Genomic DNA, 13,448 nt, shown 5'->3' with positions numbered 1-13,448 from the left:
AGAGATTGGCTGCTCACAGAGAAGCTGATAATTATTAAAAGAAGATGTGGTATGATTGCCAATGAGACAACTGTCCACAAGAGACCAAAATGACACAGACATTAACAACTATAGGTCACCGTACAGCCTTCAACAATGAGCAAACCCATACCAAAAGTACAAAGTGGTGAAATCGGAATCATCTCTAACAAATGTTTACTTATACCATCACCAATTGGTTGATCGTTTTTGAATAGCTGTTTCACTGAGGACGACGGAAATGTCCCCTGCAGCATGCTACGTGTAAAGCAGGTTCTGCTTAATTATTCAGCAGGACACATACAATCCTCCCTGTTTTCTGTTGGGGTTCGTGTTGCTCAGTCTTTTTTTCTATGTTGTGTTTTGTATAACTTTGTTAGTCTTTGATAGTACTTAGTTGTTTACCAAGGCTTTGTCATCTTGTGTTCAACTGATAAGTTTGAATGTCCTCTCGGTATCTTTGATCTCTATTTGAATTATCTATATGTTGTAAAGTCACAGAATATCACTTCAACACATACGAATATCAATACAATAATGATAAATAAACTCATCATAGATACCAGGATTAAAAGTTTATATTTACGCCAGTCGCACGTTTCGTCTTCAAAAGACTCATCAGTGACGCTCTAATTAAAAAAAGGTAAAAAAAAAAGGCCAAATAAAGTACGAAGTTGGAGTGCATTGCGGACCACCAATTACTAACAGTTTTGCTAAATACAGCTAAGGTTATCTATTCCTGAGGTAAAAAAAGCCTTAGTATTTCAAAAATTTAAAGTTTTGTAAATAGTTCATTTATAATTTATGACCCTATCAATAATAGTGCATGTCAACATAGAAGTGATGACTACTGAGCTAAACAGTTGAGTGTATACAAAGTTGGAATCCAGCTAGTTCATTTTCACTATCATATGCGAGTATGTCTATTGTAAAAAAGGATCATGGGAAAACTGTATTTGTTTACGTTTCGGAAAAAACAAAATAATTGATTTGAAGTTAAGTTTCAACATATTTTCTTTGTGATATGTCTTTTAAATGTAAAAACATAGCATTAAAGTTCAAATAAGTGTTATAAAAGTAACATAATATAGCATATCGATTATTGAAAGCGATCCGTTTTAACTATAGATGCGATGAACTATCACTATTAGTGTTTTATCATTTCTGATGTAGATTTTTTGACGATTCGAGGAATTTTTATTGTAGATTTATGTGATAAATGGACTTGCAAACTTAATTGATGACGTTAGTATTTATGATACTTTCAAATTGAAATACAAAAAAACTCCTCATTCATTCTTCATCAAATAAATAGCTATTCAACTTGTAACAAAAACGCTTCTCAAAATGTCATATTGTATTCTTAAAATTACGTTTTTCTTTGATTTAAATAAAATTAAATTAAAGACCTATTTTTATATTTTTTTTTGCAGTTAAAGATTGATTTGTCAGAGTTTCAGTGCATTTTTTTTTTAGATTTACTTCATTATTTTATTTTTGAGCTAATATTGCGTAGATCTACATCTGAATGAGCAAGACTTTGTCATGCTATATGTCAACCAAAAGAATTGTACTTCATCAAGGTGAATGAAATTAATGTATACTTGATGCAACTGGCTTAATATTTTCAAATTGAAACACCCCATATTATTTTCTGAGACATGAAGAGAAAGAGAAAGAATCATTTTAATTCGACGAGATCAAGAAGGAGGTTTTTTTTTTTTTCAATATGACGACATTACAAACGCCATAGCATATACGATGCTATTGGATACTTAAAAGTCAAACTTCGCCAGTATTCCCCACAGACAATTACTATAACATGTATAATGTGTAAAGGACAAACGTCATTGAAGACTCATGGGTGGCTGTTATCTGCTCTTTGGTTGGGTTGTTGTCTGTTTGACATTTCTATTCTATTTCTTTTTTAATTCATCGTATTACGAAAACAAACATTCGTAGTGTACTATAGGTAAGGCTCTCAAACATGAAATAAAACTACAGGTTAACCGATTAATCGGTTGAACGACTATCCGATTAACCGGTTAGGTAAAATTGTACGATTTGACAATACTCATATTAAGCCCATTATAATTATATTAGAAATGTAGTGTTTTTTTTAACCCCGTTTCGTTTCGCATTGAGCAATATAAAGTGAGATATAAGAAGATGTCATATGTGACAAAGAGACAACTCTCCATCCGAGACACAATTTACAAAAGTAGAAACGTGATAGGTCTAAATACGGTCTTCAATATGAAGTCTGGGCTCACACCGAACAGCAAATAACCGTTTCACAAATTATATCGGATATGTTCCCTCCGTTGAGCGTCACTGATGAGTCTTTTGTAGACGAAACGCGCGTCTTGCGTATTTACTAAATTTAGTCCTGGTATCTATGATGAGTTTATTTACAACCACTGCGTCGATGCCACTGCTGGTGGAGATTTATTTCCCCGAGGGTATCACAAGCCCAGTAGTCAGCACTTTTTGTGCTGACATGAATTGTCATTGATATGGTATCTTCTTTTTTATATTACATTAATAAATTTACTGTTTACAATTTTTGATTTTTTTGAAATACTAACTTAAAGGCTTTTCTACCTCAAGGCATAGATTACCTTAACTGTATTTGGCAACACTTTTAGGAAATTTGGTCCTCAATGCTCTTCAACTTCGTACTTTATTTGGTCTTTTTGATTATTTTGGATTCGAGCGTCACTGATGAGTCTTTTGTAGACGAAACGCGCGTCTGGCGTATATACTAAATTTAGTCCTGGTATCTATGATGAATTTGTTTACAACCACTGGGTCGATGCCACTGCTGGTGGAGATTTATTTCCCCGAGGGTATCACACGTCCAGTAGTCAGCACTTTTTGTGCTGACATGAATTGTCATTGATATGGTTATATTTATAAATATACTGTTTTAATTTTTTTTTTTTTTTTTAAATACTAAGGCGATTCGACCTCAGGCATAGATTACCTTAGCTGTATTTGGCAACACTTTTAGGAATTTTGGTCCTCAATGCTCTTCAACTTCGTACTTTATTTGGCCTTTTTAACTATTTTGGATTCGAGCGTCACTGATGAGTCTTTTGTAGACGAAACGCGCGTATATACTAAATTTAGTCCTGGTATCTAAGATGAGTTTATTTATCGTAACTACAATCCCCTTCCCTTTCATGAATGTGACCTACAAAATTAGACTATTTACCGGAATTGTTATCACATAAGCAACACAACGGGTGCCACATGTGGAGCAAAATCTGCTTACCCTTTCGGAGCATCTGAGACTACCCCTAGTTTTGATGGGGTTCGTGTTGTTTATTCTTTAGTTTTCTATGTTGTGTCATGTGTACTATTGTTTGTCTGTTTGTCTTTTTCATTTTTAGCCATGGCGTTGTCAGTTTATTTTAGATGTATGAGTTTGACTGTCCCTTTGGTATCATTCGTCCCTCATTTATAAAGGGCCCCAGTGTAAAACCTTTCAAACGGAAAAACCAACGGTTTAATCTATATCAAGATGTACGTGATTAGTGATGAAGTGTCATAAAAATGGATAAATAAAACCAAGGATAAAGATCCCTACAATTTATAAGAATTAAATAAAATACATTTGAAATAAATGTTATTTACATTGAATTTATTAGAGTGTTAAATCAAACTTTCCTCCGCAAGTTAAACTTTATCAAATCCTTCTCTTACTTTATCTATTGTTTGAGCAAGTCGGCCAAATCAAGGCTTTAATAGATAAATAAAAATATATATAGTGAAAATGCACCGCATATACAATACTTATGAATCGCTCTACAGTGAAAATGAAAGTATAGTATCATTATTCGACAGTAAGCATAAAGAAAGCATCATAGTGGAATTGAGTTCAATATGAAGAAACAGAATGACAAAACCTATTCTACGTTATATAACTTTGATAATTGTGTTGAAATGAAAAATTTTCTGCAACAACATCTTACCTGCTAGTTTTAAATCACCTGCACGATCTGTTCGTGAAATGTCCTAAATATTTACATATTTCGGTATATATTTCACAGCTGGATGGCATTAGGCGCGATAAAACCCCCGTTCGCATCTCTTACATTGTCTTACGTGTATTATTTATCTCTAAACATATACATTTTAGCTCATTTTCTTCATTTTCTCTTAAAAAATAAAAAATAAAACGTCTGTTTATTTATCATTCTACATCAGAAATTTGTGGCAAATACAGTTAAAATTATATTTTAGGATCCGCACTTTACATACACTGCAGTTAATAACAATTTTTTTTTTTTTTTTTTTTTTTTTTTTAATATTAAACATATTTTATTAACAATCACCTGTTACATCAACCCTCAGTTGCCCAGGGAAGCAACTAAGGGGGCCCCAATTTTTACAGTCTCATTTGTCGGGGAAAAGCAAATGAGAAAAAAACTCCCACTATAAATTATTAACATCAACCTTTATAAATATTATCTATCCTTGTACAAATGTACATGTACCTGCAATCAATATCGATCTATGTATCTATACATCTCACCATATATAATTATTTGAATAAAGTTTGTTTTTTATCTTCATTTATTTCTCACAAAGGCTACCTGTATTTATTAAACAGTTTCAATTTTATCGTACATACACTGCAGTTAATAACAATATTTTTAATTGCTACGAAGTATCTTCATTGTTATTTGTAATATAAAAAATGGCATGCTAATAATTAATAATTTGTGTATTGAAAACAAGCGTGAATATTTATAAAATGCATATAAGTGCTTTTATTTACCCTTAGTAATGCCATATGTACTATTTTGTTTTATACTATTTTCAGAATTCAAATGCACCTCTTCAAAACATAACTGTTGTCATTTTAAACACATAGATGTATTGATAAATAGAAACGTAAGGAACATAATGAATAAAACCAATATATCAATTCTTCTAAGGTCAGCTTTGACTAAAGAAATTATAACAAAACAGTTTTGAACAATGTCAGATTCTTATTGACCTTCAAATGTTTTTTTCATGGGAGCCATTTATTTAGCAAACTTGAGCTGTCTAATGTTTATTTTTTTTGTAACAGAGTATATTTTTATATATTTTATTTATTAGTATTTTACATTTCATTACATGTCAGATATTAGACTTTAGTACCAAACTCTGATGATATAATCTTGTTATTTAAAGTCTGTTATATCTTCACACTTCATACTTCATTGATCACAGTTGTAACTGTATCTACCTGTCAAACTCATTAGTAAATTAATTGTTACACCTTGTTTACCTTTATGGTCAATTCTTATTGGTCATTCTGGATACACAGATTGGGTTATTGTTCCCTATGTTTACTTGTTTAATAAAGTGATGTCAAAGAAACCTAGTCGTTTATGGAACCCCCGTAAAACAAGACTATAATATAACAAAAACACAGTTTTAAATGAAGAATAACATATGTTTGTTTTATACTTGAAACAACAGTCAGCGAATCTGTGATTTGTCAATTCCGAAGTTTTTTTTAAGATTCTTGATCACCATCGTCCTCTTCATCATCCTCGTCAACACTGTTCTTAGGATTGAGTATGCTCATGTTCCTAAGTATACACAAAAACTCAATATTAGCTACGTCTTCTTCCGACTGATTGGCATGGGATATTGCTTCTCTTACATTCTTAAAAAATATTTCATATCGCTTCAAATGACGATGCAGTTTTTTCATTCCAAAAGGACACATTTTTGTTGCATCTACTTTTCGCGAATCAAATTTAGTAAATCCGTTATAAAAATAAACTAAGAAATGGAAACTGTTTGGTGATTCGAAATGATAAGTCAATCTACCTCCAAGAAATAATTCGTAAATTTCAACCAGTTTTGATATCAGCTCTTCGATTAACTTGTTATCTTGCATTTTTAAACCTAGATCGAATATACATGCCCCATACCCCTGTGTATGTAGTTTGTATTTCCCTCCATGTTCAGCGTCAGCGCCTAATAGTATATGATGTTTGAACTTATTTTCTAGAACTCCCATTAACTGTATATAACTAACCGTCTGACTGTTGTTGTGTGTTGCAGTGTATAATGCTTCCCAAAGACCAATGATAGCTTTAATACTTCCATAGGTAAGTAAGTGTTTTTGCATGAATACTATAAAAAGGGAGACAACACCAGTTCGGCTGCCTTTGTCAGTCATACCATCAATGATATAACGGACTTTATAAACATTTTCTCGTTTGTTATATTTATCTATAATGCTGTCCAAATATGTTTGGACAAACTCAGGGTTTTCATCTTGAATTCCAATTCTGTACAAAAAGTTTCCAATTTCCGTTATAATTTTATAACTTTGATTTTCGTCCATGATCGCAATAAGTTTGTCTTGAAGTACGATATCATCTAGTTCATAAAAATTATAATGCTTAATATTCGAACTCTTTGGTCTAAACAGTAGACAAAGTACATTTACATCTCCATATTTGAACGTGGAATCACGTATGATGTCTGAATTGACTGTTAAGTTCATCAAGCAGGTTCCACTTCTGGTCAGTCCATTGAGGAACGCCTTCATTTGCTCTGGGGATGGTACACGTGTAGAGAGTCTTTCAAGAAATAGTTTTACAAATGTGATGTATTTTTTTTCTATGATGCATTTCCTAATATATTCCCCTATCAGTTCTGGATAACTACGGAACCAAGGTTCTCCGTCATCGTTGTCATCATCTGTGTCATTTGTATCGCTTTCTGGATTGGAATCTTCCGACTCTGAATCAAATAAACTATTTTCATCATCAGAACTTTCATAGCCTTTGCTTTCGTCAGATTGTGTTTGGTCCTGAAAACTGTCTTCATCATCTACACAGTCAGGTAACGGCGGATTCCATGGATTAAAAATTCCTGTAATTTGAAAGTCTGAGGAAAAATTGATTTTGAATGATATATCTTCATCCAGAAAGTATACCAGCTTATCAATAAGTAGGTTTGGATCAACATGTAGGACGGATGAATTAAAATCAGGTTGTTTCACGATTGGCCTAATATATTGTAGAATAAATCCAAGATCGCAGACATCCAGATTCATTAATGTTTCCGGACATTCGTTACCAAATGAGACGAGAACAGCATCATGAACAGCTTGATGTTTGAACATGTAGGCGTTTCCTCTTGGATATGTCAGCCAATCTTGGTTAAACTCACCAAACTTAGAACTTTGTATTAGGTACCCTCCTTCAAGGGTACGGATAGCTTGTTGGACTAATGTTTTTCGTATCTTTGATTTCTTATCATCAAATATAGAAAATATCTTTTGGAACAATTCATCATTTTCTATATGGCTTCCTAAAATATTGTTATCAAAAAAGTTACATTTCAAAGCAGTATAAACCAACACACAGTACTGGTACCGACAAGATAATTTGTCAAAGGCTTCTGTGAAAAGATCTGTTACTTTATTTATCAACGATTGATTCGTGTTACGGAAATAAGCCACACCAAGAGCTGTCAGAGATTGATCCTGACAAAACATCCGACAAGTTTCTGGAAATCCTAAATATGTGTCACACATACAGCATTGATAAAGTGTGTTAGTACATATTTGAGAGTTGTTGTCGGACAACGCAATGCTATCAGCAGAACATTCAGATGAACAGCTTGGATAGGGGTCATCGTCAAGACATATGTCAACCTTTACTGGACTTTTACAAGGATTGATTGAATTAAATCTCATATGACTCAAAAGAATGGTGATTCGTTCTTTGTCTGACAGGCTGTAATCATAATCTAAATTTATAATACATTTCTTATCAAATATATCGTGCTTTGCTATAATGTTTTCACTGCATTTTGGGTCGTTTCTTATTGTAAACACCATTTTCATGAGCGTAGATGTTTTTAAGCAATTTGACAAAATATCCAGAATATTTCTGTGGCCATCTTCGTAAAAGTCAACATTTGTCCTACCAAAAAGATCCTCAACAATAACGATGTTTTTTTCGGCCAACGAAATTAGATCTCTGTACTTAATAACATCTTTGTCTGAGAAGAAAAGCGGAATGTATCCTTTATCTTTGTACACAGATGCTAAATGCAGCGCTATCTGTGTCTTGCCAGAACCACCTTTGCCTAGCAGAACCAGGAGGCTTTGTTCATTTAGAATAGTTTTCCCCTTCTCAAGCGCAACTGTTTTAACAAATGTTTCATCAGATAGGTGACCTTGAATTATAGCATTGCTGTGATCTATATATGAATGAGAAAAAAGAAAAATTAATTCACAATTTATCATTGCAGCCATTTTATAAGAACAAGTTCTACTCGAATTTCAGAAATCTATATTTTGTTCACAATAATTGAATGATTATAATGTTAGTATTATGTTAATTCATTCATGTCCTTCTTTAAATACAGCTTTGTCATGACAAATGTTTTGACGAAGTTTAAATTCTTTTATATAATTCTCTATATAACTATGGGTTTGCAGATGAAGAATTTCTGTTTAAATGCTGAAATGTGTATCATAAAGTCAGTTGATGTGACGGCATGGTAATTCACATCCTGTACGACAGAAAAACTAATCTGATCTAAAAAAAATTCACTTGTATGTTCTGTGCAAAACATAAGGAAATGTATGGGCCAACTCAGGAATTGGACAGGGGTTTTCCATTCGTATTTCGGTATAATAGTCATTTTATATTTTACAACACTAGATAAAGCCGTCGAGGATAGGCTATATTCGACAAACGAAAGCTTTATTGTATTGCCTAGTGAGGTCGAGGGAGCAAACAGCTAAATGAATAATATTTAGGAGAAGTTCCTCTTTCTGATATATTTACTTTTAAGTATTTATTCTTCAAGAATTTTTTTTAATATGAAAAGCAGAATATTAACCTTGATTTATTTGGCCAAAACGTTTTTTCATTCTGCAGGGTTAATATTGAGAAGACTTTTTTGATAAATCAACTTGTGAAGAAGTGAATATTCAATTACACGAACAATCTAAAACCAACTATATTTTTGTTCTTTTGTTTTTTGTTCTAATTTGTCAATAATCAATTATACTAATACAAGTATACTAAAAATTGAAATTTATCTCACCTATAAGATTTTGTTTTCGAACATCTGTAAGACAAATGAAGATAATATAATAAAGTGTTTAAATCATTTGAATGTTCAAACATACTTCTTTTCTTGTTATAACATTATTGAGGTTAAATGAGTTTCAATAAATTATAAAAAAAAATCAAGATTTTAAAACAACAATATAGAAGTATATCCAATGTCTGATATACCATGCTATTCAGGAAATATAATGTGACATTCACAACTCAAAGTTCAAATTCTGCAACCCTTAACACTTAGCGCAATTGTTAAAACATTCGCCATACAGTATATGTATTCGGTTTGTTTACTTTGTTTACATATCGTTGTCAATATAATCGAATTTTATGCGACTGTCATACAAGTGAGAGGTTTAGATACCTATTAAACCAGGTTTAATCCAATATTTTATAAATACGAAAATGCCTGTTCTAAGTCAGGATTATGACAGTTGTTATCCATTCGTTTGAGCTTATGATTTTGCCATTTGATTAGAAACTTTTCGGGTTTTTTTCCTTGGAACTGTGTATTTTTGTGATTTTACGTTTAACTACATGTTCCTTCAAAAATGCACTTCTTTTTTGTTTTGACGAAAAAAATTAAGTAGCTTTTATTTCCACTGCTTGTGTGTGAGTGATTTGCTATGTACTTTGGACATAAACATGCAATTTTGTTTAACAAATGTACTTGACGTTATTTTACTAAACCAAAGATATTCTGCTACATCTGAATTACCTAATTTTCTTGTTTTGATCGCCTGATTGGTTACTGATTCTTTAACATCCTTATTAAGGTTATGAATCTGATCAGTTATGTCTTGCCTTGTTTGTTCTAATTGTGTCAGAATACCTTCCGTTTGTTCTTCTGAGTTTAATCGAATATTGTGCTCTGTTTTATGTAAATGTCCAATAAGTTCCGAATGCTGCATCTGTACATCATCTTCCTCTGTTTTTATTGTTCTCATAATTTCTTTGCTTTGTATGTTGACTTCGTCAATAACTTCAACATGAAGACTTTTTATTCGTTCATATAAAATTTCATCCCTTTGAGTAAAACTTTCCATCATTCCGTCAATTTTGTCCGTCAATGCTTCATTGTGAGACGTGATATTGGTTGCGATTTTCTCTTCGCTTTCCAAGATGCTCTGGACGATTTGATCTCTGTTTTGTCTAGATTGTTCTCTTAACATAAGTATTTCCTATATAAGAAATTGAGGACAACTTAAAGAATCCGTTATCGAACTAACCACTGCCCAATTTCAAAGAGTTATGTTTTAAGAATCACTACAAAGCAATGTGTATATGAAAGAAAGATAGTCGCTAAGGATGATAAGCTCATTCAAAATGAAACCCAAGACAACTATCTTTCTACCTATAGACGTGTACTGTTTGTGTGTTGTTTGAATTCTATCGTGTTGCGTAAACTAAATGTCTACTTGTTTTCACAGTATAACAGAAGTTGGATATATCAACTCAGAAGTCCTGTTTATGTTTCATTTTCGCTCTACAAGAAACTATAATCCCCCTTGAATCATAAGGATTACTTTTATTAAAGAAGCTTTATAACCGAGACGCCTCAGTATGTCTATCGGTAATACCAATGCCTTAAATTGGTTGCATTGGATATACGAGTATACAAAGTGTAAAAATGGACGGCCATGTCCGCTCGGAAAGGGAAATATTATCATGCTTAGTCAAAATTAGATATTCTAACATTTGTCCATGATTTAAACCCTTGAAAAGTTCTTTCAGAATCAGTATTTGCTTAACTGTCAGGCAAATGTTCTGCACTTATAAAAAAATTAATGGTAGCATAAATGTGCCAGCAGATTTCCTCGTTGATCATTTTTTTAAACTGTACTTATTTGATTAGTTGCTAATTCATTCCCTGTCGGCATGGACATGACCTATTTGTGACTACACGTTAGGCAAACGGCAATCAATTATATTTGAAAAGAGCTGAAAAGAATTAATATCAAAAACAATCGAATATGAATATAACTATCGTCTCCATTTCTTTGCTGTTTTATGTATTTTTTGTATAGTGTAAGTGTTGTTTGATGAAATCGGTAGATCAAAATTGTATAACTACCGATATTGCATCTGTCTGTAATTTGAACTTACTGTTTTCATTTCTGCGTTTTGCCGAATATCAGACAACAAACAATTTTGATACTGTTGACATATTGTTTCATCCAATGGTCGAACTGTGGCATCCTTCAGTTTCTGTATCATTTCACTTTCTTTATTGCACGATTTTGCAAGTGTAAGAATGACTGCTTCAATCTGATTTTTGTAAAGAATATAGTCAGTATCTGAACATTTGGCTTCTTCCGCATGTCCATATAATTTATTCCGATATCCAATAAGGTCATCCACTGCAAGCCGAATGTTGCTATTAGGAGGACAGATCGAGGCAAAATTGATCAGCAGACAACGAAGAAGTGTTAAATCCAGATGTTTTGTTGTAATTGTGGTTTTTGCCTGACAACAACAAAATTGTGCTGTGCTTTTAATATTATGACAAGACAGGGTTTTTCCATTTTTGTCTAGCAGGATATTTAATTGATCAGGATGTAGAACTCTACTAGCGGGAGTTGTACGTGGTAATTTTCTGTTGACACACTGGCAACATGTATATCTATTAAAGCATAAATGGTATATTTCATGCTGGTTCAAGTTTAGAAAATCCTCCAGTGTTTGATTGTTAGAGTTAAGTTCATTATCTAACAACAAAGTCAGTGACTCTTTTCCATGATCAACAATTATTGTTGAAATTCTGTAGAAGTTTTCTCTCTCCTTCTGTATATTCTGCGTGCTTAACCTATACAATCGTTATAATAAGTTTTAAATATAACAGAAGCTATACTTGCCTACAGTTTTGCAGACCAACTTTGACCATGTTGATATTGGAAATGTGCATTTAGGCGTTTTTCTTTCGAAAACATGCATTTGAAATATTGAATTCTACTTTTCATAGCTTAATGTACATACACGTTAGTAGTTGTCGTTTGTTTGTGTGGTTCATAAATGTTTCTCTTTACTCTTTTTGATATAGATTAGACCATTGGTTTTCCCGTTTGGATAGTTTTACACTAGTCATTTGTGGTTCCCTTTATAGTTTCCAAGAATCAATGTTGAAGACCGTACTTTGACCTGGTTTTACTTTTACAAATTGTGACTTGAATGGAGAGTTGTCTCATTGACACTCATATCACATATTCTTAAATAAATGTATACCGCATTATAAGCGCTAACGTTTTATCGTGGCATAGACAACGTCAATACGATTGACATATAAATGCTATGTTGGAATCCGTTGGTATAACACTTTTATTTAGGTATTGATTTCCAATTTTTCATACAGTATTTAAATACGTCATGACGACCACTATCTCTTGCCTAAAATATGTCAATTCGATTGATTTTTAAATGCATAAATAAATGCTAAGGTAAAATACACCTAAAAGTATTTTTTTCTGATAACGAATTATATTTATCATTTGTTCCTACTTCAAGTTAGAATTTATTTTAGATTTGTAAATGAATGGGTATGAATGGTCTAATTGGCAATTACACCATATCTCCTTATTTTAATATGATTTTATAAAAATCTAATGTTTGTGGTACAAGTTTACTCTTACGGCAGTTCATATGTTTTAGGTATTAAATTTTTATTTTATGCTTTTCGTTTATTGCTTGCCATTTTTATGTTTTTAGTATATGTATATTTTTAGTAGATGTAATTATTAGTTTATTTTTCTTTATCACACCAGAAATTCATATCGATAACCTGTACAAGCCCCTCAGTCCATTTACCTTGGTCCTTTAGATTTCACCTCTCAGTTCACAAAAGATTTTTTGTGTAAGTAATTCCTAATAGTGTATATGAATATTTTATCAAATGAAAAAAGTTCCTTATAATAAATATCTTAAACTTACATTTTATATGATATCAAATCTTTCCGTCATCAAGCTATTTTCGTTATCACTGTGTAATGTAGACAGGAATCATGAAGTGACGAAGATATAATAAATGATAAAGTATTTATAAAACCGAAATACTAAAATCAATAAACGGTAATGCACATTACCTTCATTTTAAACCACTAGCCAATATCTCGTGGAGACACTTATTCTTTTTCCTGTTTACTCTTCCTGTAGATTGTAGGAAACCAACGTGTTTGATGTTAGGTTGATAATACATATGTTCTACTGTTGTGCGTTTGCTTTGTAAATAACCAATTGTGGTAATGCATTTTATCTCATGCTTATGGTGTACTGTGAACTCAGTGGAAAATTCAAAGAGGAAAGTCCCTAATCAAATAGCAAAATCAAAAGCTC

General features: G+C 32.2%; 1 protein-coding gene across 1 annotated transcript; it reads right to left on the bottom strand.

Annotated features, from left to right (window-relative positions):
* Window positions 1-5,107: 5,107 nt before the first annotated feature.
* On the bottom strand, window positions 5,108-13,147 carry LOC139529689 (uncharacterized). Its single transcript, XM_071325542.1, has 5 exons — window positions 13,047-13,147; window positions 11,229-11,928; window positions 9,841-10,303; window positions 9,103-9,126; window positions 5,108-8,247 (listed from the first exon to the last, which is right to left on the bottom strand). Coding segments are annotated over exons 1-5 (3,903 nt in total). The 5' UTR covers window positions 13,049-13,147; the 3' UTR covers window positions 5,108-5,533.
* Between the last annotated feature and the right edge of the window lie 301 nt (window positions 13,148-13,448).

Source organism: Mytilus edulis, chromosome 7 (assembly GCF_963676685.1).
Source record: "Mytilus edulis chromosome 7, xbMytEdul2.2, whole genome shotgun sequence".
NCBI classification, from domain to species: Eukaryota; Metazoa; Mollusca; class Bivalvia; order Mytilida; family Mytilidae; genus Mytilus; species Mytilus edulis.
This window is presented reverse-complemented; position numbering and strand designations above follow the sequence as displayed.

What these genes read in the sequence shown, in the direction of transcription:
- LOC139529689 (XM_071325542.1), bottom strand. An exon ending in AAAACGCAGAAATGAAAACA is followed by an intron (nt 10,304 to 11,228) that starts GTAAGTTCAAAT and finishes TTTCTTATATAG; the next exon opens with GAAATACTTATGTTAAGAGA. An exon ending in GATCAAAACAAGAAAATTAG is followed by an intron (nt 9,127 to 9,840) that starts GTAATTCAGATG and finishes TTTGTCTTACAG; the next exon opens with ATGTTCGAAAACAAAATCTT.